Source organism: Takifugu rubripes, chromosome 2 (genome assembly GCF_901000725.2).
Source record: "Takifugu rubripes chromosome 2, fTakRub1.2, whole genome shotgun sequence".
Classification (NCBI taxonomy): Eukaryota; Metazoa; Chordata; class Actinopteri; order Tetraodontiformes; family Tetraodontidae; genus Takifugu; species Takifugu rubripes.
This window is the reverse complement of record NC_042286.1, coordinates 9,815,171-9,843,098: the sequence shown is the minus strand read 5'-3', so window position 1 is coordinate 9,843,098 and position 27,928 is coordinate 9,815,171. Positions and strand designations below refer to the sequence as shown.

Sequence of the window (27,928 nt, the reverse complement as noted above, 5' to 3'; positions counted from 1 at the left end):
ATTTAATACTTCAGACGAGAGTTTATAAACCGCCGTCCAAATCCAGGTTTGTCATCGTGAAAAGGCCGTGTGGAATCCATCTGACGACCATCCAAAAGTGTTCGTAAAACATGAGATAAGGACACAATGAATCATTAACTGTTTTTATTCCCATAAACAAATGGGCGAAGAATTTTATAACATTCAGCAGCAAAAACTTGCCATTAAAAAAAGGGGGGGGGGAAAGAAATGAGTACCCCAGCTTTAAGGTCAGAGGCAAATATTTCACAATATCTACACAGTTAAAAGTCACACTCAAATCATTAAACCCACAAATGAATGTAAAACACAGAAACTTGTGAAGCAAAACATTCAACAAGAACATAAAATGACACAACTGCTTTATATGTGTTGACAATGATCACGGCTAATAGAACAACTAACGTGTGACTAACAACAGCCAGTTTATCAGCTTCAGTCAATCTACCAGAGCTGAAAGTCCAGGTGGAATGGAGCAGAAGCGGTTGTCACTGCTCCCCCGGCCGACAGGTCAACATTGCACGACTCCAACCACCACCGACCCATAAACCCCTCTCCTAATATCTCTAACACTGAAAGGAAAAGCGCCTGAATATAATACAATAAATCATTCGCCATCATCGCTGTAAAACTTCTACTGCTGTAGGAATAGTGCGAGGAGTAAAGCCAGAGTGTGTGTGTGTGTGTCTGTGTGTGTGTGAATACTACGGTCATACACACATTAAAAACCTTTTGGGAAGAATTATCCCTGGAGGTTTTCCTTTTGTTCTCCAGTCTAAACATTTTTTCCCGAACTCCGTGCACAACGGCCGCCTGGCAGTGTGCACGCAAAGGTTAGAGAATGCGTAAACTTAAAAAGAAAACACCTTAATTATGACCAGACAACACACATCTGGGTACTGTCATTACTTAGCGTTTCAAACTGAGGTCATGTGAGATAATGGACATAAATTTCACACTGTAGAGGACCAAAGTTATACAGTTGGAAGTGGATGCGTCTGCATTGGTGGGTGCAAAACAGATTCTGAGGTAAACCCGTGAAAGAGCGGATAAAACAGAAAACCCAAGTAAGACTCACGGGCCTCGTCTGTGACCCATCTGTTGACCAGTCTGGATACAATCGGATAAAAAGGAGATGATTAAGGCAGGTCAAAAAACTGTTTAAATATTAGGGCTGAAAAACACAAATATTATCTAATGAGAGAATAAGTTAAAAATATGTCTTAAACAATAGAAATTACTTGGCTTTTTAAAAACCTATTGAAAATCCAGCAACATCAAATACATCCCTTCTGGAAAAGCAACTCGAAACAGACAAGCCGATCAATACACACAAATCTGTACATGTGAAATAAGAGTGATATTATATATTTACATACACACACATCAGTCCCTGATCGATTAAGGCCAAAAGTGCTGCAGGTGCTGCGTGAACCACATCGTGGGTGCGTGCGTGGGCCGTTGCACAAGTGTTCCTCAGTTTGCAAAATGTGAAAAAGAAGCAGTTAAACAATAATTCTCCAGCTCTAGTGTCACGTCCTCACATCCGTCAAAAATACAAATCTAAGCACGCTTTAGCATTAAGAAACTAATCTAGCCCAAACCTCACATTATACAGCTTTTTTCTTTAAACAAAGAGTGAGACATTTTATATACATACAGTAGCAGAAGACCCGAGTCCTGTTGTTAGACTTATGGGACCGTCTCTTCCTGGGAGAGATGGCGTTCAGCGTTTGAGTCTCTGCGGTGAGAATTCTCACTGCAGACTGGAGATGAATGCAGGGCGACACGGCCTCGGACTGTACAGCACTGTCCTCCCGTACGGAGGCTTCTCCGAGGTCAGAGGTGAAGGTCAAAGCATCCCGAACCCCTCGCTGCCCTCACTGATGGCCAGTTTCAGCAGCTTGTGCAGCTCCTCGTAAGAGTCGTATGTTGGGAGGCACAGCTGGTTAAAACTAGACAGGAAACAGAGAGTTTACTTCCTTTGGGGCGATTATCTGCTGCATTCAGGCAAACAACTTTAAGGTTGTAACTTATATGCTACACACCTCCATTTGTTAACAGCACAGAAAAAAACAATCATTCATCTATTTTCGGTGATTAAAATGTTAATTCTGTCAGGTTATTACATTCAGAAGTGACACTGGGTGTTGGTAAAAACTCCATTTGCTACTCTCCTACCACGGTCGTGGATGAAGACGTGGGTGAAGCCAGTAAAAGACTTGAGCAGTTCCAGATGTTAACAGAGCTCCAGCCAAATCCTAAACTCAAGTAGATTTCTTCCAACATTAAACACAGTAAATGCCTCCATACAGCTCCTGTGGTGCCAGCCAAGCATCCTGAAGCTTCACTGTGTTGCTATCTTAATCTTAATAATAGTTTTATTGAATAATTTACATTTGTAATGATGAATGCTGGCGTTTTAGCCCGATTAAGTATAAGTAGTGGTTAACAGATGATGGATGGAAGTACTAACAAAATATGGGAAGTATAAACCTTAAATCTCCCTGTGATTTGGACTTCATACTGTACACACAAGCTTTTTAACAGAAGCTGGCAAAGCTAAATATTAACAAAGGTACAACCCATGATTTGTAAATAATTTAGTGCAATTTTGAAACAATGTGTTAAATCTAACAGACATCACGAGAAATGACTGCCCAGCCCTGATTTTGACCTTGAATTTCCTTGAGAAATGTTGACCCTTGAGGAAAAGTCAAGCGTTCACCAAAAATCAAATAAAATCCCCACATGGGAACCATGAACGTCTCAGCAAAACGTTTCAGTTAATCCATCAAGTGGGTGTTTTTCCGTGGGAAATATTGAAATTGTGACCTGCTGTGTCCAGCGCACCAGACGTTTAAACCTATACATCAGTCTGTGTTTTCTTACTGACCACGTGTGTGCGGTGGGTAGCGTGCTGTGTGTGGGCGCGGCGATGATCTGGAAGGAGGGGCAAAGGGTGTTGAATCCCCCCGGCGGCAGCTGAGAGGAGCCGGTGGTGAACTGCAGCAGACGAGCCAGCTCCTCCTGGGTGAAGCTGGACACCACGGCCCAGAACCACTTCATCACCTGTAGCAACAGAACATAAACACACTCAAATATCCTGAAAACTGGAAAAAAAAAAATCCTGCGACTTACTTTCTCTCTGAAGTGCCACGATCCTCCAACAATCACTGCATGAGCCTTAAAGTCCTGCACGTTTATATCGCCGGTGCCGCACATCAACAGCTGATGGGGTCAGAAGGGAGAAAAAAAAATATCTAGAGTTCCCAGGTTTCCCTTTAACTGGTAACAGGCTTTGATTATAAACATCTCACATACCTCCAACTCATTCTCATCAAATATGGCGAGCAGGTTCTCTGGAACCAGTTCATTCAAGCCTGCAAACGATCAGGGAGTTTGGTTTAATGTGTGCACGAGTTCTCCAGGGAATTCAACCGTCAGATAGGGATTCCTTACCTTTCAGGAAGTGTTCCACTTCATCCCTCACCTGGGTGGCCAGCCTGTACTGTGCCAGCAGGTTGAGATAATGCATCTTGTTTTCATTGGTAACGGCGATCTGGGCACCGCCTGATATCAGCTCAACCACCTGCAGGACGACACACGGCCCAGGAATGAGGACGAGGAAACCGCTTTAAAGTTCAAACGCTCTAAAACTCTGTAAACTTCAATTACAGGGAATTATGTCAGCCTTGTTCTGCACCTGCCAGGATCAGATGAAACATCGGGAGCATCAAGACACACGCGACATTAACTTCAGGCGAATGATGGATGAAGAGGTTTTTATTATTTTGCCCCAGGGTGCCAGAGAGAAACAAAGACCCTGTTCTGTCATTTTAATGGATTTTTTTTCCAAGAAGTTAAAACTACGGTCATATTTAGAACTATTGTAGTTTGTGCCAATGATTTTGAGTCCATGGTCAACGGCGTACCTCTGTGTGCCACATTAGAAGTAAAAGTTAACACGTCAGTCTCACTTTAACTGTATTTCCAGTCCACCCTGGTGCCGTATAGAGGCGAAACAATAAAAATAAAATCATCCTGTCGTCCAAATGGTGACAGACCTGGCTGGTATAAACACAGCACTCCCACTCTTTAGAGGAAAAAGAGCACTATTGTGATTCATGCCAAACAACAATATGGTTTCTTTTGTTTGGATTGTTGCTCCCTTCGCCTGTGAAATTACATCAGCAATAACAATAATAAAAAAAAGATGCTCCTTTCCAAAGTGTTGCCTCACCTTCTCCAGCTGCCCTGATTTGCTGTACTTCTCCTCGGCAAACACCAGGTCCATTTCACTCACGTCATTGTTTAAGATGAAGCAGACTTTAGTTTTATAGAACTCCTGGTCGTCCGTCTCAAAGTACTGTGAAAAACAAAATGAAAACACACAAAGACGATGTTGTTAAATAAACATGAGATTTATCTTCTGGGTGGGAGGACACGGAGGATGAGTGGGTAGGACTGTCCTCAGTCGTTGGCCTTGTGTGGAATGTTAAAGTGATGAGACAGTGCGCCTGACAGCTGAACATAAACAATCAAAACATAACCAGGAATGCTTTTTCCTACCTTGTAGTTCATCCTGAGGCCAATGATCTGGGCCAAGAAGGACCGAGTAAAGCGAGCTCGGACTAGCTGTTTGTAGGCACCACCCAGAGCCGACTCAAACAGGCACTTTCCTACAATCCGACCAGAAAATTCGTACATTTTTAGCCGTAGGTGGGCTGGCCGCTCGGCGTTCGGATGCACCTGTGAGGGGAACAAAGGTTGAAACCTCCTCATGCAATAGGCACCAATATATGAGGAACGGCAGATTTACCAGGCCCTGGTTGTTGTCGCTGAAGCGAGTGAAGAGCTGATTGGAGGTATCGAAAAGGGTCTTACAGATCAGCTCGAACCACTCCCGACGAGGTCCTCCCCAGTCCAGCGCTGCAAAAACCCTCAGCATTAAACCCAGTTTAAAACTCACTCTAAGGGCTTAACAATGGAAATCTGGATGTTTTTCACCTTCTTCATCCTGAAACACAACCTCTAAGTTCTTACTCCAGTCAGACACAGAGAAGTTCCGTGTGGCCTTCAAGGACTAGAGGGGATAGATAACACATATAAGCTGCATTTGTACGTATGTAAAGCTCAGTAGCTCAGTAAAGCGGCGCTCACCGACTCCAGAATTGAGTGTCGAGAGATTTTTAGGCAGGTCTTGGTGCGAGGTTTCTTGGAGTGGATGTGCCTGAGTTCACGTTGAAAGAAGTTCACCTTGTCTTGGAAGGTTTCAGAGCCACCTACGGAAAACAACATCGTATTACCACTAAGGCCCCCACACACAGGACAGGTGTGAACAAATACAAGTGAATGGAACTTTGTTGCTCTCAGACTGAGAACCAACCGATGTTCTTGTGCAGGAAGCGGATGAAAGTGGCGGCCATGATGTTCCTGTCTTTGCAGCTGAGCTCCACTGGAGGCTGTATCCCATCATCCACCACTAATGTCAGGTACTTGTGAACTGGGTCAGGACCACAATAGGTGAACTGAGAAAAGAGCAGGGGGTTACACCATGCATTTTAAAACCAACCCTGGGCTGCATCTTTAACATTTACAGCTCACCTTTGTTCCTGGACACACTCGAAAGGTGAAAAGGCGCCATGGAATAATTTTCAGGTAGAACTCTTTCACAGATAGTTGCTATTTGATGAAATAAAAGACATGCTTATGTTCCAACCAAGAAAAAACAAAAGTACCTCAATAAGATGGCTGCTTACCTTTGGCGATATGTAACAATAAACCTTTTTTGGTTTCTTGACCTTCTCAGGCTGCCCCTCCACAGGAGAGTCATGCTCATCCTCCTCTTCTCCCATAGAAGGCCTCCTCTGAGGAGCGAGCAAAGAGGAGGCCGGGAGTTGCCATGACGAGCTGCTGTAGTTCCCACTGCTGTAAAGGTACGCCTCAAAATAGATGCTTATGCCCGGGGTGGACACGTTCTTCTCCACACAGGCCTTCTCATTCTCTGAAATATGCAAGACCGTGCTACTTTTTGCTTAGGACAAAATGACAAACCTACAAATCTTGAAAACATTTCTTCTGTGGCAACACATTTGTCTTCAGTAGGGCTGCTCACCATTGAGAACAATAACATCGAATTCCCCGTTGCTGAGCGGTTGGTCCTGGTAGGAGATGCGGGCCCTGAAACAGCCCGTCCTCCTCAGTGTCAGCTTCAGCAGAACCTGGCACTGCTGCTTGTTGAGTGAAACGGACTTACTGTAGAACTCATCCAGGCTATCATCCTCTGTGGTGCCCAGCTGGGGAATGGCAAAATGCATTCCAGCTCAGAAATGTGGAAACAACCAAAACCCTTGCTCTCTGTTGTGGGGCTAATGACTCAGAAATTAGCAACAGAAGGATAAAAAGACATGTAGGGCCATATATTTAGTACTGCAACCATGCATCAGCAAATTACAACAGGATGGATAATGGAAAGGGGATTTGTTGCCTTACTGGGTGTATGTGGATGCTATAGTTGGCTTCATCTGTAAGAGATGTAGAGTTACTGGTGGGGTTTCCATACTCGTCCCTGGGCTCAATCTGCAAAGTGTGCTGCTGCCCATTTGTAAGAACCAGCGTAGAGAAATGATAAGCTATCTTGGTTTTTGAAGGGACAACGGTGCCTGAATGAGCAAAAGATCACAATATCAGTCAGTCATATTTACTGGACAGCTCAATAAACTAAAGTAAAACAAGCACTGGTTCTCAAACAGATGAGTTGGTGTTACCTGGCTGGAATATCTTATAGTAAGGGCTGTAAGCCACATTGAGACCGCCCAGCTTCACTGCAACCTCATAGCGTCCAGCCTTCCGCACAGTGAAAGCTACTTTGACTACATTGGACTCTGGATCGTGAAGGACTTCCTGTGTAACGGGGATGTCCAGAGCCAGTTCGATGTGGGTGATGTTGACCCTCAGCCCTACAGGTCGATGGGCAGGAAAAGGTTGGCCATTTTTGTAGAACAGCTAAAAAGTTAGAGCCCAAAGTATAATTAAAAAAAAAAGTGAACACAAAAATCTGGGTTGAATTAAGGTAGTGAGCAACTCGGGTCATTTCTCACTTGGACTCTGAAGCTCATAGTCTGTCCCACTTCCTGCGGCTCCTTCCAATCCCACGACACCTTGCAGGAACGTGGGTCAAGGTAGTTTCCACGAACATAGTCGTAGATGCTGCGGTCACCGCGTCGGCCTGGGTCCTCATTCTGCAGGAAGCTGACTACCCTCGCTGCAAGCTCACAGAGGAACTTGATAGTGAAGACAAACGCTATGATGGAAACAGTAATTCCACCTGCAATAAGCACCAAGGACGTGCAGAAGACTCAGTTCAAATAAAGGTTTCTCTGGATTGCTTTTGCTCCTCTATGCAATAAATGCTCTATAACAAATATTCCTATTATTATATAAATGCTGTTATATTTCATATTTATAATGCTCTTCTGCAAAGTGACAAATATATGCAACAAACATTCCTCTCCAAGTGATTTGTCATGGATGTTTATCTGCACTGAAGAATTAAGGGTAATCAACTTTAAAATCCCTCCATTTTAACATTTATTTTTCCTTTCATAACTCACTTACCAATCACGTAAAACATGAGGTCCCTTATCAAGAAGCACAGTGCCACAGTACAGCCAAATATGAGAGCTCCAGCTGAAATGACAAGTTGAGGATCAAGTTGGTGAGTCATTAAAACCAACACCTAAAACACTCTTAAAAGAAAAATGAACAAATTTTAAATGATCAAGGGATTAAATGTAGAAATAAATTGCCCTGTATAACCGCTACAGTTACAGAGGGCATCTAAAATGACAATCTCTTCTACTATAAGAAGGAAAGTAATCGGATACTCACCAAGAGACCACTTCTCATTCAGACGCCGCTCCGCGAGGCTGTGCACCAGCTGGATCTCGTAGTCCTGGCCACGTGTCCCCCTGGTGGTCTGGAGGGTCTTGATGCTCGTGGACAGCCTTATGTAGTCTTCGTAGTAGTAACCCCAGGCAGCTAGAGACAGCTGCAGCTGACTGTCAAACTGGGACAGATCATCCAGATTTTCACAGCCAAAGCTCTTCAGTCTGCAGGAGAATACACACACAGGAGGTAAATGGAGGGTGTGACAGTAAAGTTGAACACCCTCTAATAAAAGATCCCCTTACAGCAACCTTGTTGCTCCACCTACACTTTTACAATGCTGAAAGGACGGTGCACAACAGGATGTCCCACATGTAAAATAAACACTATTCCTAAGAAACGAGTTGCCTTATCAGCCAAACTCATTACCTATGTTAACAGATGGTACTAAAGAGGCACGTCAAGACCTGACCAATGATGTCACGGTTAACTGTAGTTTCAACGGTCAACATAAACACAGGAGACAAAAGGAAACATTTCATATTTTAACCACATAAGCATTGGCTAATATTAGGCACTAATCTTAGTCTTATATTTGTTACAAAAACATCAGAATTATAGAATAATGTCAAATCTGATGGGAAAAAAGCAACCGATATATTGAAAGCCATGACCTTCAGAAATGATATATATTAAGACCAATGTTTAAATTCTGGACAAGATCTTGCTGTGGAGAAATGCATCTGACAATTACACACAGCCTTTAAATTCCCTTAAACAAATAAAATACAATCAAAGACAGTGGCTGGGGGGTATTTTAGATTACACCAATAGAGAATTCTTAATGTACATAAAAACATCTGCAGTGATGCAGTCTCACCAACAGAAGATTGGAGAGAGTGCCCTCAAGTGGACACACCTCCACTCACACACCACTTTTACAAAACTATTACTCATTAAGTTTTTACATATGGTAGAAGTGCTCCAGGTTCTGGGAGCAAAGCCACTCCTGAAGTGCAAAGTCTCTGAGCAGCTGGATGTGGGCCTTTGCGATTTCCCTCCAGCGCTGCTGTTCCTTCACCACCTCTTCCAGACGACTAAGTACACTCAGACTCAGTTCCTCCAGGGTCTGCACATCTGCATGACACATGAACAGTGAGTTTAAAATAAGAAATCAAGAATCCTGAGACCAACCTGCCAGCAAATTAGTATCCATCACAACAAAATGCTCCATTACTCCATCCACCTTTTCAGAGTTCCAAGCTGAAAACCACCTCTCCATAAAGGTTTATATTCTTTGTGCAAAAGGACACTGGCCAAAGCAAAAGAAGCTGTTTAAATTGATCAAATCCCATTTATGAATTACACTCACCTCTAAAGTTTAAACAAAAGGCTCTCAAAGTGTGGGAAAATGTGGCAGTAAAAACATCCAAAGCAGACAACCTTCAGGAAGAATAAACCATCTTCTATCAGCATAATTGAGCAGATGATTACACTGTTTGGTTACCCAGTGCTTAATGATCGCGAAATACAATATCTCCATCCTACTCACCTTCAAAAAGGCGTCTGTATTGAGAGAGGCTATGTCCTTGGAGCCATTCCTCAATCTGATTATCTTTGCCTTTCTTCCACCGTACTTCCCAGAAGAGGATCCACGACACTGAGCAGAAGAGGAAGGTCAGGATGAAGCGGCGGTCCATCTGGCCATCTTTCAGCCTTCACTCATTTTCTTCTGTCCTCAAAGGAAATCCGTCTCTCATACGTGGGCTGTTTAGGGTCACTTTCCCTAAACGGGGTAGAAGCATTTTAAAATTTCCCTTGAGATAGATGGTAAATAATCCAACATTCACTATGAACTAGTCTGCATAGAAAGCGTTAATAATTTAGTGCCGACCTTGGAGAAATGTTGACAGATGGGGGAGTTAAATAACATGTAACACCCACAAACTAAAATATGCATGAGGAAATTAAGCTTACTAAATTGACTGACTCCTAAAACTCTCCAACGTTTGTCAAAACCTCTCCAAATGGCACTTCACTTTCGTTAGCACAGAACGCGATCGGGCGAACCAACTATCCCATCAAATTAATTACCTTCAGTTAACCCGACAGGCATTTAAACTAGCTTGGCCAGACTATTGCCATGCATTTCCTGTTGACATTAAAACCATAAAGTAAACGTGGAGGCTAACGTTAACAACAGTGAGCGTCACACTGACAAACCGATGTTGTGGCATAGTTAAGCAACATCGCAAACGACAGAACAAAGCTAATGCTAGCCAAGTTAGCCAACACTGTCACCGTTTTCTCATATATTGCTCGACAGCACATGACGGCTATCGACTTACAAATCGCAATATGTCGACAAGATGCGGCATGCAAGAAGACTTTAGCACAACGCAAAATGTATAGAATAAAATGCTTATGAATATATGTTATAAAATAGAGTGTACCTTTGTATGTTGGTCATTAGCCATCAAAGGAATTGCGCAGGACGAGTCGCCTTTTGATTGCGTCACATGTAAACGACGTGTCGACACACGAGGGGAAGAGAGTTGCAATCGGCTAATTTCATCCATTCTCGAAAATTTACAGCATGGTAGGTGATTTTTAACTCCTATAGAAACACGTTGGATGCCACAAAAGCTGTCTTCACTTCAATATGTGTTGTTTTGCATTAGAAATGAGACACTGAAGATGTTTGGTAGTCTAACTTCGTAGCCGTTAGCTATCCGTAAAATGGTCTATATCCTTAGTAGTAGTACAGAGTATTCTGAATAGAAAAATTATAGGAATCAGCTTTGATCAAGACATTTGAAAAAAAAACAACTGTGTTGCTATTTTGTGAAAACATTCCATGTCGATTTACAATGGTTGTCAACCCTCCTGGGACACAGCAGAGATGCGGTGGTCATGAAATGTTAAACATGCCTGTGTTTGAATGTGTGAATGCAGGGGAAGCAGAAAACAAAGAAGTTCGCTGCAATGAAGAGAATGATTAGTCTAAAAGACCAAAGAATGTAAGTTTTGGTCATATTTGATCAATCCTGGTTATTTATATAGCAACAGTCTAATTTTCAATGGCTCACAAACATAATTTTGTCAGAACAAATTAGGTACAAAAACTGTTTTCATTTCTTTGACAGAAAAGAGAAAGATCGTGCAAAGGCAAAAGAGAAAAAGAAGAAAGATCCTTCTGCGTTGAAAGAGACAGAAGTGTAGGCGGGCCATAGACATATCAAATGAGACCATGATATGTTCTACATGAAATTTTACCTTCATGTGTTTATCTTCTGCAGCTCAAAATACCCCTCATGCCTGTTCTTCCAGTACAATACTCAGCTTGGTCCACCCTACCACATCTTGGTTGACACCAACTTTATCAATTTCTCAATTAAGGCCAAACTAGACATTGTTCAGTCTATGATGGACTGTCTGTATGCAAAATGTAAGTAATAACACAATAACATTTTAATTCTAGTCTGCTGTTGCATATATCAGCACATACCTCTGGTAATGTTTCTCCAATTTATTCCGTGCAGGTATTCCGTATATCACGGACTGTGTAATGGCTGAGATTGAAAAGCTTGGGATGAAATACAGGGTTGCACTCAGGTACAAACTTCCAAATATAAAACTGGAGAATAAGGGATTTCTGCTTTGTTTGTTTTTTGATGTTTTAAAAATGATTTCACAGGATAGCCAAGGATCCAAGGTTTGAACGCCTTCCGTGCACGCACAAAGGAACATATGCTGATGACTGTTTAGTCCAGAGGGTAACACAGGTATCTCTCCGCTGAAACATTTGTCTTTCAAAGAAAGAACTCCTCAAAAAAATTCTTATTGATGCTCAGTATCACATAATTTTACAAAAGACTGGATGTCCCCTAAATGTAATTTCCTGGGGTTGAGCCTATGGTTGGATCACTAAAAGTTGGTCAAGCTTGAGAAATCTGTGCAAATATTTGCAAAGATTGAAGAGAGACGAAGACGAAGAATTTGTAAAGCAATATCCTATTATTGAGAGTTAATGATGCCGGCTCAATGATGACCAAAGTTATCAACAATGCTTATATGATGTACCGTTGTTGACACATCATTTATGTGTGAGTTACATTAGCAATCTAACACCAACTGTTTTTTTCCCATGGTGTTATTTTCTCTGATGTACGTTCTCGTCTGAGGGGGATGTGTAGGTTTCCCATGTACTAAAATAAACATGTCTCCACAGCACAAGTGTTATATCCTGGCCACTGTAGATAGAGATCTGAAGAGAAGAGTCAGGAAGATCCCAGGGGTGCCCATCATGTACATCTCAAACCATAGGTAACAATCTAGATCAAATAATAAATGTGTGGTTGCATTTTCCTGTGTGCACAAAGAGTAACGAGTCGCTGCCATGTATTGATTTTTTTTTTTTTGCTCTTTTTTTTTTTTACAGGTACAATATTGAGCGGATGCCTGATGACTATGGTGCTCCAAGGTTTTAACATTGCTACAAATATGACAGACCTGTATATACCGTACTTACAATTATTGTGTAATATTTCTTTTCATATGTATCAAACTCTTTGAGGTGTGTGTGTGGATGACTTGTTTGATTGCAGTTCAGATATGATTCATCATGAAACCATGATTTGATGGAAGAATAGATGAGTTTTTGCAATTAATATGTAGTCTTGTCCATTGAGTTTTTTTTTCTGATATTACAATTGTGTAGCATTTTCAAGAGCTAAGGTGTTTATTTACCCTTATTTACAGTCAAGGGTAGAATTATATTGGTGATGCAACTTTTTAAATTTTTTAGTTGTCTTTTGTTGCTAATATTTAATAAATCTCTACGGCCGTTAAGAACGCGATTAAGAACTTGAATAATCACAATGTGTCAGACGCGTTTAGAGTTGTAAAACATTAATGTTCTGAAAATACTGGATAAAAAAAATCCAGCGACAGGTCGGGAAAATGAGCCGCGAAGAGAAAGAGGTTTAATTTCCGATTGCACGGGAACGCAACAGTCATCGCGGCGGAGTCGAGCCGCTGACTAGTGCGCATGCGCAGTGGGCAGAGGTCTGGGAGTGTCGGAGAGGTTCGTTATTGACGCGAAAGCAACCCGCAGACACTGAACCCAACCGGGAGCATCTTTATGGACAATAAACCGGCTGACCTGCAGGAAAATTAGCCCGGAGGCCGCCACAATTTCAAGGAGACGGAATTGGGCCACAGAAGCTGTGATTTTTCTGGATATTTGGGGCGTGAATGACCTCGAACGGTACTGAGAACTGGTCATTTTAACACTTTATCTGCAGTCATTCAGCTTACATACTGATTGGAGCGTCTGCTTGCTGATTAACCGTCACGTTATCGTCATTAAAATGGGCATCATCTCATTCAAATGAACGCGAGACAAATCGAATGGCCTTTCTCATTTATCCAAAGATCTAAATACACGCATCAAGACTGTATTTTGCAAAGTTTCTTTTTCTTCGTCTGTAAAAAAGTGAAGTATCTCCGGCCGTCTGAACCACAGAGGCGATTTTAAAATAATTCTACAAATCAGTCACATTGGAGACAATGACATCTCTGACTTTTGCTGTAGCTGCTGTATCATGTGTTGGTCATCTGTCGTGGGAGTCGAGCTAAAGCTGCGAGCAGATTAACCTGCGGCATTTATTTTAAATAAAGAGGTCCGAGGGGTGGAGGTTGTGCGCGCCTGACTGGATCCGGCTCCAGGAGGAGAGGATGCTGAGCGCCGCCGCGGGCTCCGTGCAGGAGAGAGACGAGGAGCAGGAGGATGAAGGAGAGGAAGAGCTGAGGGATGGAGGGGTGCCTTTCTATGTCAACCGAGGAGGCTTCCCGGTGGATGAGGAGACTTGGGAGCGGATGTGGCGCCATGTGGCTCGAATACACTCAGACGGTGAAGCTTTGGGGAGGGCCATCCGGCGCGCCACCGACCTGCCCAAGGTAGAAGGGCAGGGGGTGCGCTTAAAACCCTGTAACGAACATTTTGCATTTTTTAAAAAAAAGAAGTGTGTGTTCATAATATACAGAAGCATACGGATGGGACTTAACAGCTAAAACAGGAATTGAGATATCTGGGACTGTACAGAACCAGTGGAATTATTTGGATGCTCTGTCCCACAGATTCCAGTACCGAGCGTGCCTACGTACCAGCCCACCACCCCCATTCCACAGCGTCTGGAAGCCATACAGAAATACATCAGGGAGTTGCAGTATCCTCTGCCTGACCAGTGTTGTCTGTGTTTTAGCTTTAATGAATAATGTTTTTCAGAACAATAATCCAAAGGTTCTTTGTTAATCCCACTGACCCACTGTGGTGAGTATGGGCCAGACAGAAACTAGGGCACTGTAGATGCTATATTAAGCTTTATTTCCACAGATTCATCCATAATTAACTAAAGAACTCTGAATATCTCAAAGCCCTCTAAAAGCTTCCCTTTGGTCCCCATAACATGAAATGTCCTTGCAGTTACTTTAAGACCTTAACAACGACCTGCAGGTACAATCACACAGGTACGCAGTTTTTTGAAATCAAGAAGAGCCGTCCTCTTACTGCGTAAGTTCAGAGTACTTGTACTGGTGTAATTCATTGGGCTTTGTGAGAAACATGCAAGATGGGAGATCTTTTGTACATTTGAAATCTGCAAAATCCCTTTAACCACACATAGAAGTAACAAATAAAGCCATATTTTACCTCCAATGTGAAGCACAAAGCGGCAGGAAACAGAAGTAATTTACCTACTACATATATGAGACCTGCTTGGTTAATTATATTGGAAATGGTGACTTCACAAACCCACATTTTCCGATGCCCCGTGCCTGGATCGCACTTTCGGAGACCCAGCAGTCCAGATTTTCTTTCTCTGGCCGATGGAAACTGTTCTGGTTTGACTGTATGAAATCAATACCAGTGTTCCATGACTCTTGTTTCACTCTTCTGCACAGGTTGATGGACATCGCCAAAGAGATGACAAGAGAGGCTCTGCCCATCAAATGTCTGGAGGCCGTGATTCTCGGGATGTATCTTTAATCTTTACAGCAGCTGATCGCGTCCCTGCTGTAGGTCTTTCCACTGGGATTTCCTTTAACCTGCATTTACTCAGTTACCTCACCAACAGCATGCCTGGTGTGGAGCGTTTCCCCATCAGCTTCCAGTCTCAGTTCTCAGGGAACCACTTCCATCACATCGTGCTGGGGGTCCACAGCGGGGGACGCTTCGGGGCGCTGGGGATCAGCCGACGGGAGGACCTCATGTTCAAGCCCCTGGAGCTGCGGACGCTGACGGACCTGGTGCAGGATTTCGAAGGTGCCTACCGAGGCTACTGGCACACCCTGCGCAAGGTCAGGATCGGTCAGTACGTGTCCCATGACCCTCACAGCGTGGAGCAGATAGAGTGGAAACATTCCATCCTGGATTTGGAAAAGCTGACCAAGGAGGAGCTGCGAAAGGAGCTGGAGAGACACACTCGAGACATGAGGCTGAAGGTACAGCACCACCGATGTTCTGACAACAAAACCGGCAGGGTTTTTTAAACATTTACGTGTCTTTTTATTGAAAGATCTTACAAATTCAGCCTCTCATTTCACTGCCGACAGCTGATTCAGAGCTGTAATTTACACTCAGCAGAGTAAACACCCTCCTACTCTTCCTGCTTATTTGATCTCTGTTGACGTACAGCATTCTTCATGGACAGTGACACCGAGCTGACCTTCTTCCGGAGGAGCAATTTCTTCCAAATGATCCTCCCTCATCGCCCAATTGCGCTAACGTAATGCAGTCGGCCTTGATGCTGAGCCCTGTGTGTAATAAAGCTAATGTGATGGCCTGATTCCACTCGCTCAACCCATCAGCAGTTGATTTCTGGGCTCTATAACAGGGCAGAGAGGGGTCAGATACTCGCCGGTCATCGATAAAGCTGGTTCCAGTGATGGTTTTGTTTTTTTTGGCTTGCAGATTGGAAAACCTGCACCGCCGTCTCCCACCAAAGACAGGAGGAACAGCATCGGATCGCCACTCAGAGGACCAGGCAGCCCCGTACGCAGGATCAGCCGCACCGAGAGACGGTATCGTGGATAATTGTGGTCAAAATAAGCTCATGGTTTCCAGTCACAAGCGCCGGTCTTTGGAAAACATTCTCATGGTGTCTCATGACTGAGAAGCCCCCCCCCCACACACACACACACACACCTCCCTGAATGAATCAGCCTCAGCGTCTTGTTCATTTGTTGTTGCTGTGTCGCAGGTCCTCTGGAGAGAAGAAAAGTTTGGAGCGAAAGTCCTCTGCAGACATGAACGGGTACCAGATCCGCGTCTGAAACGGCAGCAGCTTGCTTGGGGAGCAAATCCCAGAGTTCCACTCACTGGTTTCATGGTGAACACTGATTTAGTTCTCTTGAACACACATTGGCTTATTCACAGGATGTAGTGAAGAATAGGTCACCAGCGGCTCTTTCACCAAAAAACAAATGCCTCATTCAGCCCCTTGCTGCCATTAGATGTATTTCCTGGAGTCGGGCCGCTGATAGAACTCGGTGCTGGCAGGTTTAAAAAAAAACAAAAAAAAAACTTTTATACAACTGTAGTGTTTTGCTAACTGAACAAAGCACCAGACATTATCACTACCGTAAACGTGCTACACGTGCTACGTGCAGACATATCACAGGTTCCCCATCAATAAAGCTTCTAAGACTCATCTATTTGGCATCATTGTACTGTAAATGTGAGTAAATGTCATGTGAATTTGAATCTCCTTCGTTCTAATTGTGCGTGTCGTGACTAGTCTGCCAACCACGACCCTGGTGCCTTTTAAGAAACCTCAAAGAGAAGAAAATGACTTTTTGTATTCAACTTCTGGTTGTCCTTGCCTAACTAAACGCGGCTCAATCCCTGCTCTTCCAAATCCTTAAAACTGAACCCGATGCTATCAAATTTTGCATTTTCTGTACTATACTTAGGGAGCGAAATTGACTCAACCAAGAGTTATTAAGAGCAACTTTGCTGCATATAAATTATCTAATGACAAATTTATATGCTTTTTACATTACTCACTTATTTGTAGCGACTTTTTTCACTTGCCTTAAGTGGTATCCTAGTGACTGACTTTCCTTTAAGGCCTTTACACTATTTTTAAAGCATTTTTTTAAACTGAAGTTTTCATTTTATAGTTCCTCTGTGTCTGGTAATACCAGTGGACATTGTTAATATTTACCATGCACTTGAATTTTGCATCGGCTATCATTGTGTGAAGTGTTGTAGGCGTGGCATAATTTCACTGTAGCGCTGCCTGTTACTGCTTTGTACTTGAATACTGTTGATTCGTAGGATCATAATAAAAGCTCACTTAGTGGAGACACAAGTTCTTGTTTTCTTATTCAATCTTCATGTCCAGATACTCAGCCATCAATCAGCTATAATTATTCGTCAGACAGGAACTCCACTTGTTTATGAGCAGTCACGTGTTCTGCCCAGGGATCAGGTTTAATGGGATCAGTTATTAGCTCCTAATGGCTGCAGCAGTAACATCCTCTACCTCTGTGTAAACCTTCTGTTGAAAGGTGGAAGGGGAGGGGTGCATATAACTCTGTAACATTCATTTATTACACTGAACATTTATCCTTGCTGACATTCTCATACATGACCAAAGAAAAGTTGGGCAACATGTAATGCTGATGAATATATGATGCCACAAAAAAAAAGCAGCTTAGCATTATAGATATCAATTCACTGAAAAAGTTTTTATCACAATGATTTTCACTGAACTCGCAGCATCAACGTAAATACCTCTGTCCTGGTTCTGAGGAACAAAACGAAAGAAGTTTTCCCTTCAAAAACTATGATCGTGGACCAGAAATAAAGCAAGAATACCTTGAAAACAATAATTGAACAGAAGGCAGCAGAAATATTTACACCGTCTCTCATGTCTCTGAGCTCTTCCACTCAAGCAATATTTAGGTCCATCTGGAATTTGGCAAGAAGGCTGAGATGATCAGAGGGCATCGTGACGTTGGGAAGGCCATTCAGTGACCACAAGACCTCCTCAGATAGGAGGGACAGAGACCCAGTAAGCTTCAAGCCTTCTCTCATAAAACCAGGAGAACCTAGGGAAAAAAACCCACATAAGATGTCGACAAGAGCAGCAAAATCTGACCCCTAATCTTTATGGCATCTCCTCCCACCTCCTTGACCAGTGGTGAAGCTGCGTCTTGGGCTGTAGAAGATGTAGTCAACAGTTGCTCCCCCTTTAGAATGCAGAGTTGTGACCTTGGGATTACCAGAGCCTGGCAGAAAATGGCTGTAGACCGACTCCAGGCCCAACTGATGATGAAGAGTGTGGCTGAAACGGTCACAAAATTTTGTCTTTCACATTTTTATTTCCTTCAGAAGTTAGAAACACAGTTGAAAATGTCAAATTGGGGAAAAACTGTGCATCAACTGACCGTTCATTATAATTGGCAGGAATGTCCTTGGAGGGATCTGTGCAGAAAGGTAAAGATTTAAGTTAGATTTACAATCCACACGCCACAACACCTAGGTAGGAATATGGCAGGAAAATCCACTCATGAACAGCTAAAACATTTCTGAATAATTGTAGTTTTTATTTTACCCGGGATGATGTCTGTCACACCTGGGATCAGCATCAAGTCCACGGGGCGAACACACGCAGCTGGGCTGAAGCGCATCTGCAGCAGGAAGTCAGGGCTGTAACAACATTTCCCTGCACACAGCAGAACAGATGTAAAGCAGGACATGAAATGGGAATCAAACATGAAGTACAAAAAAAAGGAATAAATCAACTGACCAGTTTTCAAGCTGTTCTGGTTGGTCAATCTCTTGGGAACTGTTGTGTACTGGCAGCTGGCAGAAATTCCAAGAGAGCTGGGCCACAGAGGAGCTAAGAGCCTGTGACAACTGGTTCCGTATGACTGCGCCTCTTGGCCAGATATCTGTTGAACATCAATTGAAAAGCATACTTTTAATTCCAGGCATTGGTAGGATGCAGTCAATCAATTTTGTAATCACACCCTCTCTGCTGGCAGGCCTTGGTAGTAGAGGCGACCAGTGGTAATCAGCTGGTACAGAGGCATGTAAGGGACAGCGTTGAAATCTCCGCACAATATCAAGTTGCAATCAACACCTCTGGCCTTATGCGACTGGACCACTCCATCCATTTCAGCCAGCAGTATGGCTAACTGTGCCAGCTTCACATCACCTCTTCTGGGGTTGAAGAGCAGATGTGTGTTGACCACGCAAAGGAGGGGGCCCAGGGCCTTTGCGTTTGACCCTCCGACCACAGGCCGAAGCAACAGCACAATAGCCACATTGTGCCGGTCCAGTAACTTTGTCTCAGGCCTGTAGAACTCCAGTGAGGAGACCGCTACTTCAGAGAAGCAGCTAATATGATAGCAGGTAGCACAACCGTCTGTCTTGGTCCCTGTACGTCGCTTATACACACAGTTGTAACCTAAGTCAATCACAAGACGGCAATATACAGTGGGCATGTCTTCATCATAGTGTACTCCATCATGACTGTTCCACTGTCATGGAGGACCTACCCCACAGAGACAAGACTGGATGCAGATGTTCATAAAAGTGGTTCTCTTGAACTTCTTGAAGACACAGAATCTGCACAGAATGTAACACGGAGCCAATTAATGTCACCAAATCTGAAACGGTTTTCTCTGAATGTGCATATGACTCACATTTGGTGCCCATTTCTGTATCTCCAGAAGTATCCTCATGCAGCGGTAGTTCCAGTCCAGCACCTCTTGGGGGCAGTGTGCATACAGATCTGGGTTAGTCTGCAGTAAGTCATCTGCCAGGATGTTGTAGGACATAACCGTGAAGTCCAGAGATGCTGATACGGATGGGAAAGTTTGGATGTCAGGCTTGGATGTGGGCACGTTTGTGACGACCTCCTGCCAGACTCTCCACTCTACAGGTAGAGGAGCTTCAAAAACAGAGCAAAACAAATAAGTAACATCTTTGACGTTCCCATTTCATAAAAAAATAGATCTGAAAAAAATCTGATCACCTTCAAATGTGGACAGTGGGAAGTGACAATATCGGTGATTAAATAGCAATGGAGGATGTTGCATTACTTGAGTGATAACGGGGCGTGCGGGGATGTGCAAGTAGGGTTGCTCACACTCCACACCGACGGGGTGAGTTGCAGTGTTAGGTGAAGCAAATCCAAATGACAATTGAGAATTTTTGGCAATACCAGGGACGAGAAAGGAATCTTTCTGCTTCTCTCCTGTGCTGGCGGTCTGTTGTAACCTGCGATCAGATGGAGCTGCTGACTCTTCAAGACTTGGTGAAGTGATAGCTTCCTGCACTGGAAGGATGGTTTTTGGAATATAGTCCTGCAACAGCAGGCGGCCTAACTGTGATCCAAGTTTGGGTTCCCAGTCAGTTTGTTGGGGATCCTCCACCCTCTCCTGGCATGTCGCATTCTTGATCTCTAGTTCCTCCTCCTCCAATTTAGTCATTTTCGGGCCAAACTCCACATTTGTCTCACTGTACTGAAGATTTGAGACCTGTTCCATATTTTCTCCCTTTTCTGAGTTGGGTTCTTTTATCCTTTTTTCCATTTCTGTCTTTGCACCAACAGGGGCAGACAGGGTCGTCTGTGACTGGGCCGGAACAGCACTACCATCCCACACGCTTGTGCCATTAGAATGATGATTTTCCCTTGTGGCAGCTGTGAAAAAAGATTAAAAACAGTGAGACTGAGGTGACATTTTCGAGCCAAGACGTGATGGTACATTCTTAAGTCACATTCCACTGTAGTGAAAACATATAATAAAGCAATCTTTAATCACGAAATGGATCCAGAGCTTCTTTTCATCTTTGTAAATATTCTTTTACTGAGATCCTGTCGTCTGGTGAGGAAACAGACGATTCCGAAGAACAATTTCAAGTGTGTGTGGGGGGGGGGGCAATGAAGGTTGATGGGTTGGTTGGTTTTTATATATGCAATTATGTTGTAATATTTTAAGATGATCATATTGCACCCCCACTGAAAACAATTGTAAACTACACATTGATTTCTTATTTCTCCCAAAAATAATATCGTATATCAAATAGCACAGAGAGAAAACAAAACGTCACATGATACCGTAAAGGCTGATGGGATATATTTCCGAGTTAGGGTGCATCGGTTGTACACTACATCTCGCAGTGCATTGTGGGATACATCGAGCGCACTACATCGGGTACAGCGATGCTCACTAAGCACTCGGACAGATGGCGTACCCACTATTAAGTGGACTATTAGGGGATAAGGGTGTGGTTTCGGACACAGCGCTAGTTTGTTTCGAAGTTTAAGGAAAAGAAAATAAATCGTTTGAGTTGAAATAGAAAGTGTGGGTTATCTCCAAATAGTCTTGTGCCAAAAGTGTATTTCAATGCAGGGTTTATCCGCTACGACAAACTAATTTGTCAGCAGCGTCACAAGTTACTTTTGTCACTAGCAACGTTAGCTACAGTGGCAACGCGCAGTTTTCATTTTGACAACTGTGATTAAACTCAGTACCTACTGCTTTAAAAAACGGGTTTTAAAGACAGATTTACCTGGGCTTCGATTGAACCAGTACCGGGATAAAGGGTAAAACACATAAAATAACACGCTGCAAATCATGCTTCTCCCCCTTAAGTACGCGCATGTGCGTGAGAGGGAAGGGAGGGAGGCGTCAAAGGTCAAGAGGATTGTAATTTATAATCTATTTGAAATTAATCGCTTAACTTAGAAACACATTTCAAAATGCATTTTCGAATGGGTGTTATTTAAAGCTGCACAGAGCCATAAATTATTTATGTTCCTACACAAGATCTGATGTCAGGGGTAGAGTTACCTGCTGATTTTATTTCACAGTAACCGCCTGTGAGGAACACATGAGTCTATATGAACAGAGCATTTAAAATAGAACGCAAGAGTTGACTGCAATGTTGACAATGTCTTTTGAATCCCTCTGCTTGAAAGATGAAGACAGCACATCCAGATCCCTGGGCGTGGAGGCAGAGGATGACTCAGACCAGGAGTCAGATGGTAAGTAAATTAAATCCATCAACAGTATGATCTCCTGTGCTGCTGTCACTGTTATCATGTAAACACATGTGCCTGTTGTTCTGTTTCAGAAAAAGCAGAGGGCAACGGGGAGACATCGGTACCTAAACAGTACCGACAGGCCTGCAAACTAGTGGGTGTAGTGCCAGTTTCATACTTTATACGAAATCATGCCCTCCCAACCATGACCCTTTCCCACCATGGCTTAGGACCTTTGGGCTGCAAAGCTCTGGCGTTTGCTTTAGTGGTAAATTGAAATACTCACCTTTTGCATAATTTAAAACAGACAATAGTTATTGCTGACACATTATCTGTATTTAGTCTGATATGCATATCAACACCCTGGAACTAGCAGACAATCAAATTCAAGCTGAAGGAGCCAAATACCTGCTGGAGATGCTGAGGGCAAACTTCACCATTCACCACTTGGTGTGTAGGAATTAAGATTCGCCACTAGATGGCGCAAAAGGTTTTCAAGCGTATCCATGTTGTTTGCGTGCAGGATTTGTCCAATAACGGTCTGAAGTCGGCAGGAGCTCGATATGTGGCTCAGATGTTGTTGGACAACGTTTCATTAAAAATTCTGAAACTCTCAGGTAAGTTTCATTACTACTGCCAGTAGAGAGACATGTTGGCTGAGACAGGAATCACGCTAGAGTCAGAGCCACTGAAGGTTTTATACATTGATCTCTCATGTGGAACTTTGCCAAAGCTGTCACAATGCCAGATACAATGTCCCATCATAGATATTAAAAATCAACTATTAATGTTGTCCTAACAGGAAATGAATTTACTGATGATGATGCCAAATATTTTGGAGATGCCTTATCTGTAAGTAAGTGATTTCAGCTTAACCAAATAGGCTGCGATGAGTTGAAAGTTATCGGTCTATTGTTTGCATTAGCAATCTTTCTGTTGCTAATAATTTCATGTCTAGATTACTTCCAGATTAAAGGAACTAGACCTGAGCCATAATGAGTTTCGTGGAAAAGGAGGGGAACATTTGGGACAACTGCTCGGTACAGTAATATTCACTCATGTTAATGCTTTTACACGCATGAGCACAGGGTGAAACCACTGTAGGCACACAATGCTAATGCTTCGATGGTTCACTCATACAGCAAACAATGAGGGAGTGGAAGTGCTGGATCTGAGCTGGAACCACATTAGAATGAAAGGAGCGGTGGCGTTTTGTGCTGGACTCAGGGTACGTCCGCACGGGAGATTCGTTTTATCTTCGACTGTTTCCAAAATCGGTTTCCATCGTAGGTGAATACGGGCTTGAAACATCTCGATTTATCGTGGAATGGTTTTGGAAATGAGGGCGCCCTGGCCTTAGGAGAGGCCCTGAAGTTCAACACCACTCTGGTGCACCTTAACCTGAACAACAACCGCCTCACCAATGAGGGTGTTGGGATGCTCTCCAGGGGTCTTGAGCACAACGATACACTCCAAATCCTGCAGGTGGGTGCAGAGGATTTCAACATATGACATTGCACAGGTTTCAAGATGAATCTTTCTTGTTCTTCCCCTCCTGTAGCTGGCTTACAACTCTGTAACAGTAGAGGGCGCACTGGCGCTGCTTACTGTGGTAAAGAAAGCCTCTCAAACTGCTTTAGAGGAGATCGACATCTGTGTGAGTTCTATGTCCTGCTGTCTTCGTTATGTGCCCACAAATAGATCCTTCCTATGTTTTCTGTAATTCTGGATATTTTTGGACAAGCAGAATGTCCTTGTCAATGAGAATTTCATGCACCTGCTGGCGCTGACGTGTCAGGAGCATCCCAGCCTGGAAGTGCAGTACGGAGGCGTGGGTGGCTTCATTGCGAAGAAACCACCTAAACGTGTTGACCCGATGAAAGTCATCCAGGTCAGCTAATGAACACGACGCCTCTGGATTCACGTTCATGTAGAGCAGCGATTCTTGCTCCAGAGGACGTGACACTCAAACTATCATCTCCAAACTTTCCTGAAGGATTATTTGGATGAACGCAAGCTACGTCTGTGGGATTTCTTCCGGAAAATCGACAAAGACGGCACCATGCGGGTGCCCGTCTCTGACTTCAGGAGGGCAGTGCAGGTGCATGAATGTTACAGAGAGGATCGAATCCTTCCTCTCAAGGGACAAATGTCAGCAAAGGAATAAACTGACTTCTTCTTTTTCATTAAAGCAATCAAGCATTCCATTGGAGCGGCACCATATCGAGGAGCTGATTGACAGGCTCGATCGTGACAGGACAGGGATGGTAGACTACAGGTGAGTCAGCTGTTTGCAAATACCCGCAGGTGGCCTCTGCTAAATGTTTCACAGAGCCCTGTTCTGGATGTTCCCTTCTTGCTAAACATTAGGCGGTTTTACGATCACTTGCTTCAGCCGAGTTTATTTTATGAGCTGGCCTTTGTTCAGCCTGGGTCATCTGATGTTTAGTGTCCTGGCCCAGGGTATTCAATGGATCCTCTGATGTTTTTCTGCAGGGGGCTGGCAGACACAAGGAAGCAGATGATGAAGGCACAGCGGCGGCAGCAAAGGAAGGTCGAGTCCCGGCAGAAGAAAGAGAGGCAGAAGAGCGATCGCATCCTCAAGACCTTCCAGAGTGCCGTGGAGGCAGTAACGCCACACGACTCCATGGTCATATCTCCGGGAGGTGCCAAAGAGGACTCAAGCGGCCCCCAGCACTTCTCCGCGACCCCTTTAAGTTCATGGCACCACATTCTGATGTCCAACAGCCGATATTCTGTCGCTAACCTGAGCAGCGAGCAAGTGCACCTACCCATGTTGAGAGGCACTTCGCCTTACCGCCCTAAAAGCTCCCCGACCATGCGTTCCTACTCCCAACCCAACCTTCTGGACCACCCTGCCCGCACTCTTCCAGGCAAGTCCATCTCTGGCCAGGGCGTGCGCTCTGATCCTGGGATGAGCAACAGTAAACCCGCAGCGACTCACCTGACCAGGTCCAGGCCTGCGCTCAGTGCCAAGCTGCCAGAGGTCAAAACCAAATCCAGGAAAGTAAAGAAAAAGAAACCTCGAAAAGGTGCAAAGAATCCAGAGAAAGTTGTCAAACTATAATGTCATCAGTCCAATTTTTAAAACCCAATAAAGATGCAGAAACCGACGCTTAAGTGATAAACAGTTTGTGTTCATGTGTGGAAGGAATTATTTTGAAAATAAAAATGTTGTTGTGCATTAATGAATCTATGCAGAGTTTATAAGTTATCTCCCAATAAAGGGCTCAGTCAGGCGGAAGTCAAACATTTTATAACTCTTGGGAAAAGTGAGACGGGAGATCCGCCCATGGATTTTTCAAAACAGACAAACATCCACAAACGTTGGCTGATAATTTTGTACAAACATCCAATCGTCGCTTTACTGTTTGCTGGAGATAACAGATGCTCTGTGCCATATGTACAGATGCTGTGAACAAGGGCAGGTGCAGCAAACAGGTGGGTCCAAAAGGATTTATATAGCACAGAATAATCCAGCCGTCCCAACCATTTGGACTCTGACGGTATCAGAATGTTCAGCCCTCTCTTCTTCTTGGCTCTGCTGAGCTCTGCACTGGCCTGGGGGGTGTGTGTGACAGGACGTGGGTCCGCCCATGCCTCTTTATTCTCTGGGCTCGTGCCGTAAGACACGGCTTTTGACTGTTTTTCTGTTTTTCTTTTTCAGCGCTTGGGCCCCTGGAGTCGGAGCAGCAATGAGACGGGGGGTGGAAGTGGCGACAGGTGCACTTGTGACGCCTTCCTGCCCAGTTCTACCTTCCCCATCGCTGAACTGGTGGAGGTCGAGGAAGCTGCCACGGAGATTTCCCGCAAACTGGAGCTGGAGATGGGCAAGGTGGATTAGAAGCATGTGCACGGAGGGTCACACCCTTTCGGGATGAAATGTAAAAAATGATTCTCACTTGATCTGATTCAATTCCAGTTGGAAGATTACGAGACCAAAATAACAACTTATGCGGCAAGGATAGTAAAGCTGACGTCAGATATTGAAAAAATGGAAAAGAACCCAGATTCCTACAACGATGCTGATCTGGATGACAAAAAGGTGGAGATTAAACAAGTGGAAGCTCTGGTGAAAGAGCTACGGAGCTCCATTAGTGGCTCCAAAACTGTCTTCCAGACTCTTCGTGTCCAGGCACGTCCTCCAGAAGTTGCTCTCAATCCAACCGATGCAAGAACAATTGGTAAAACTCTTTTTATTCCAGGTCACATCACTGAATTCGACCCTGACCAGATTGGAGAAGACCTACGACAAGAACGTTGTCCTGCTGACGCGTCGGGAATACCTCAAGGTGCAGCTGCAGCTGGAGGAGTGCGAGAGGCGCCACCAGGAGATCTTCAACCCCAACATTGGTAAACACGCATAAACCAACGTCTGTTACGAGTCTAAACCCTCCACAATGTGTGAGCCTCCACCTCGTTGTTCCTTCGCAGGATCTTGTGCACACACGGGTCTCATCAGGGTCAGCAAGCCCATCGTGAGCCAGCTCAATGCACACCTGAATGCTGGCTACAAGTTTGGAGGCTGGGGCAAAGATTCCAAGCCTGTTCCTGACAGAGAATCCATGTACTGGTACTCTGGCTACACTAGTGGCTCCATTGTCGACATCAGGTTCTACACCAACTACAAGAACCTCATACTGAGAAACCAGTTCCAGCATCACAACTTACACAGCAGCTGGACCGGCACTGGAAACAATTTCATCATCCGCGACAACACTCTGTACTACCAGATCAACAGCCCGTTCGGCTTGGCCAAGCTCAATTTCACCACGATGGAGTATGGATCCAGGGTGATTCCCCGGGCCAGCAACAAGTTCTCCTACTCCAGCACCGTTAATCAGAACTTCGACTTTGCCGCAGATGAAACCGGCTTGTGGGTGACCTACGGCACGGAGGACTCCAACGGCCGGATGGTCATCGCCAAAATAGACGAGGCCTCTTTTGGGGTGGAGGAAGAATGGCAGACCAGCATCTATAAACCAGGAGTGAGCAACGCCTTCATGGTGTGCGGCGTTCTGTACGCAGTCAGAACAATTGACATCCACACAGAAGAGGTCTTCTACAAGTACGACACCAAAACCGAACAGGAGAGCTTCCTTAGCATCCCCTTTGAGAGGTTCCAGGAGAAGTTTTCCAGCCTGGACTACAACCCCACCGACCAGAAGCTCTACATGTACAATGACGGTTACTATGTCAACTATCAGCTGTGGTTTAACCACACAGTTAAAGCCACCGTGAAGCCACCGTTTAGCCTCAGCTAAATGATCATCTGTGATAAACTGCATATCACATCTTGGATGCCTAAATAAATGATCTTAATCTGTATCCTCAATAAATGATCTTAAGCATTAAAAAAGATTCAAGCGTGTCTTTTGAGTACATTACAGCGAGTTTTAATATTTATTCACATTTATTTCCATAAAAATAAATGCACAGATGAAGAGTGCATGAGTGATGTGAAACTGTTCCTTTTGAAGCCCTATATTGAAAGAAAAGACAACAGAATGAACTTGTTTGTTCCACTGTTAGATACAAAATTAATCGGATTGAAGATAAAAATAGAAAAAAAGCTCACACCTAATTTGTACTTGTGAAATGATAAACTGCTGAAAAACCTGCAGCTAACAAACACCCTGATTGTAGTTTGAAATCGTTCATTATGACAGTAAGACTCAGTCAAAAGCAACAGCTTTAATCATAAACTAAATGTATCCGACACAAAAAGACCCGGAGATCTTGGATTGTTGTTGCTGGGAAAATCTCTCGGATGATTTTCAAATACACATGATGGAGATGTTTTATTTTGAAGGAGGATACAACATTTGATTTCATTATTAAATAAAGAAGCAACCGTTAACAGTATTTCAGACCTTTATAAGATTTTTTTTTTCTACTTTAAATAACTCTCTGACTTTTAACGTGTGTAATTTTAT

At 43.8% G+C, this 27,928-nt stretch overlaps 6 protein-coding genes across 8 annotated transcripts; 4 read left to right on the top strand and 2 right to left on the bottom strand.

The window, feature by feature from the left end:
* Positions 1-129: 129 nt before the first annotated feature.
* arel1 (apoptosis resistant E3 ubiquitin protein ligase 1) lies at positions 130-10,481 on the bottom strand. 2 transcript variants are annotated; one of them, XM_003962447.3, is made up of 22 exons: positions 10,362-10,481; positions 9,461-9,694; positions 8,877-9,045; positions 7,912-8,132; positions 7,639-7,710; positions 7,122-7,348; positions 6,789-7,026; positions 6,514-6,683; positions 6,137-6,317; positions 5,781-6,025; positions 5,626-5,703; positions 5,408-5,549; positions 5,182-5,303; positions 5,029-5,104; positions 4,841-4,950; positions 4,591-4,770; positions 4,262-4,387; positions 3,481-3,610; positions 3,343-3,401; positions 3,160-3,249; positions 2,915-3,090; positions 130-1,973 (listed from the first exon to the last, which is right to left on the bottom strand). In XM_003962447.3, the coding sequence occupies exons 2-22, from the start codon at positions 9,606-9,608 to the stop codon at positions 1,871-1,873; spliced, it is 3,063 nt and encodes a 1,020-aa protein (XP_003962496.2). In that variant the 5' UTR covers positions 9,609-9,694; positions 10,362-10,481; the 3' UTR covers positions 130-1,870. The 2 variants fall into 2 exon arrangements, with proteins under 2 accessions (XP_003962496.2, XP_029683546.1); XM_029827686.1 differs by lacking the exon at positions 10,362-10,481 and adding an exon at positions 10,003-10,148.
* On the top strand, positions 10,384-12,578 carry fcf1 (FCF1 rRNA-processing protein). Its single transcript, XM_003962613.3, has 8 exons — positions 10,384-10,507; positions 10,864-10,928; positions 11,055-11,126; positions 11,208-11,356; positions 11,451-11,523; positions 11,606-11,693; positions 12,140-12,234; positions 12,350-12,578. The coding sequence occupies exons 1-8, from the start codon at positions 10,505-10,507 to the stop codon at positions 12,396-12,398; spliced, it is 594 nt and encodes a 197-aa protein (XP_003962662.2). The 5' UTR covers positions 10,384-10,504; the 3' UTR covers positions 12,399-12,578.
* A 271-nt stretch (positions 12,579-12,849) lies between these two features.
* vash1 (vasohibin 1) lies at positions 12,850-16,481 on the top strand. 2 transcript variants are annotated; one of them, XM_003962614.3, is made up of 8 exons: positions 12,850-13,177; positions 13,591-13,869; positions 14,050-14,138; positions 14,426-14,482; positions 14,872-14,946; positions 15,030-15,411; positions 15,881-15,990; positions 16,170-16,481. In XM_003962614.3, exons 2-8 carry the CDS (start codon positions 13,648-13,650, stop codon positions 16,240-16,242), a joined length of 1,008 nt encoding a protein of 335 aa, XP_003962663.1. In that variant the 5' UTR covers positions 12,850-13,177; positions 13,591-13,647; the 3' UTR covers positions 16,243-16,481. The 2 variants fall into 2 exon arrangements, with proteins under 2 accessions (XP_003962663.1, XP_029683570.1); XM_029827710.1 differs by having other exon boundaries at positions 12,850-13,869.
* Positions 16,482-17,502: 1,021 nt separating this feature from the next.
* On the bottom strand, positions 17,503-19,704 carry angel1 (angel homolog 1 (Drosophila)). Its single transcript, XM_029827697.1, has 7 exons — positions 19,627-19,704; positions 18,949-19,549; positions 18,726-18,870; positions 18,531-18,641; positions 18,364-18,400; positions 18,103-18,260; positions 17,503-18,024 (listed from the first exon to the last, which is right to left on the bottom strand). Exons 2-7 carry the CDS (start codon positions 19,423-19,425, stop codon positions 17,864-17,866), a joined length of 1,089 nt encoding a protein of 362 aa, XP_029683557.1. The 5' UTR covers positions 19,426-19,549; positions 19,627-19,704; the 3' UTR covers positions 17,503-17,863.
* A 309-nt stretch (positions 19,705-20,013) lies between these two features.
* On the top strand, positions 20,014-25,195 carry lrrc74a (leucine rich repeat containing 74A). The gene is made up of 15 exons (XM_029832726.1): positions 20,014-20,088; positions 21,108-21,141; positions 21,909-21,974; positions 22,064-22,239; positions 22,314-22,421; positions 22,495-22,588; positions 22,774-22,823; positions 22,930-23,011; positions 23,114-23,199; positions 23,262-23,456; positions 23,533-23,628; positions 23,719-23,862; positions 23,968-24,072; positions 24,164-24,249; positions 24,468-25,195. Exons 1-15 carry the CDS (start codon positions 20,014-20,016, stop codon positions 25,057-25,059), a joined length of 1,989 nt encoding a protein of 662 aa, XP_029688586.1. The 3' UTR covers positions 25,060-25,195.
* Positions 25,196-25,281: 86 nt separating this feature from the next.
* LOC101065572 (olfactomedin-4-like) lies at positions 25,282-27,346 on the top strand. Its single transcript, XM_003962617.3, has 5 exons — positions 25,282-25,560; positions 25,660-25,827; positions 25,915-26,127; positions 26,198-26,345; positions 26,427-27,346. Exons 1-5 carry the CDS (start codon positions 25,507-25,509, stop codon positions 27,254-27,256), a joined length of 1,413 nt encoding a protein of 470 aa, XP_003962666.1. The 5' UTR covers positions 25,282-25,506; the 3' UTR covers positions 27,257-27,346.
* Positions 27,347-27,928: the final 582 nt, after the last annotated feature.

Excerpts from the sequence above, each read along its gene's own strand:
- arel1 (XM_003962447.3), bottom strand. The coding sequence starts at position 9,608 with ATGGACCGCCGCTTCATCCTGACCTTCCTCTTCTGCTCAGTGTCGTGG. Across the intron at positions 5,550-5,625 it reads GAGTGTGTCCAGGAACAAAG|TTCACCTATTGTGGTCCTGA; the intron begins GTGAGCTGTAAA and ends CTCTTTTCTCAG. Across the intron at positions 3,611-4,261 it reads AATCAGGGCAGCTGGAGAAG|GTGGTTGAGCTGATATCAGG; the intron begins GTGAGGCAACAC and ends GTCGTCCTGCAG.
- fcf1 (XM_003962613.3), top strand. Across the intron at positions 10,929-11,054 it reads AGTCTAAAAGACCAAAGAAT|AAAAGAGAAAGATCGTGCAA; the intron begins GTAAGTTTTGGT and ends TTTCTTTGACAG. Across the intron at positions 11,127-11,207 it reads GCGTTGAAAGAGACAGAAGT|CTCAAAATACCCCTCATGCC; the intron begins GTAGGCGGGCCA and ends TATCTTCTGCAG.
- vash1 (XM_003962614.3), top strand. The coding sequence starts at position 13,648 with ATGCTGAGCGCCGCCGCGGGCTCCGTGCAGGAGAGAGACGAGGAGCAG. Across the intron at positions 13,870-14,049 it reads GCGCCACCGACCTGCCCAAG|ATTCCAGTACCGAGCGTGCC; the intron begins GTAGAAGGGCAG and ends TCTGTCCCACAG. Across the intron at positions 14,483-14,871 it reads AAGAGCCGTCCTCTTACTGC|GTTGATGGACATCGCCAAAG; the intron begins GTAAGTTCAGAG and ends TCTTCTGCACAG.
- angel1 (XM_029827697.1), bottom strand. The coding sequence starts at position 19,425 with ATGCCCACTGTATATTGCCGTCTTGTGATTGACTTAGGTTACAACTGT. Across the intron at positions 18,401-18,530 it reads TGTGACAGACATCATCCCGG|ATCCCTCCAAGGACATTCCT; the intron begins GTAAAATAAAAA and ends CTTTCTGCACAG. Across the intron at positions 18,025-18,102 it reads CTTCACCACTGGTCAAGGAG|GTTCTCCTGGTTTTATGAGA; the intron begins GTGGGAGGAGAT and ends TTTTTTCCCTAG.
- lrrc74a (XM_029832726.1), top strand. The coding sequence starts at position 20,014 with ATGTTGCATTACTTGAGTGATAACGGGGCGTGCGGGGATGTGCAAGTA. Across the intron at positions 22,240-22,313 it reads CTCTGGCGTTTGCTTTAGTG|TCTGATATGCATATCAACAC; the intron begins GTAAATTGAAAT and ends ATCTGTATTTAG. Across the intron at positions 23,629-23,718 it reads TAGAGGAGATCGACATCTGT|AATGTCCTTGTCAATGAGAA; the intron begins GTGAGTTCTATG and ends TTGGACAAGCAG.
- LOC101065572 (XM_003962617.3), top strand. The coding sequence starts at position 25,507 with ATGTTCAGCCCTCTCTTCTTCTTGGCTCTGCTGAGCTCTGCACTGGCC. Across the intron at positions 26,128-26,197 it reads TCCAGACTCTTCGTGTCCAG|GTCACATCACTGAATTCGAC; the intron begins GCACGTCCTCCA and ends TTTTTATTCCAG. Across the intron at positions 26,346-26,426 it reads GATCTTCAACCCCAACATTG|GATCTTGTGCACACACGGGT; the intron begins GTAAACACGCAT and ends GTTCCTTCGCAG.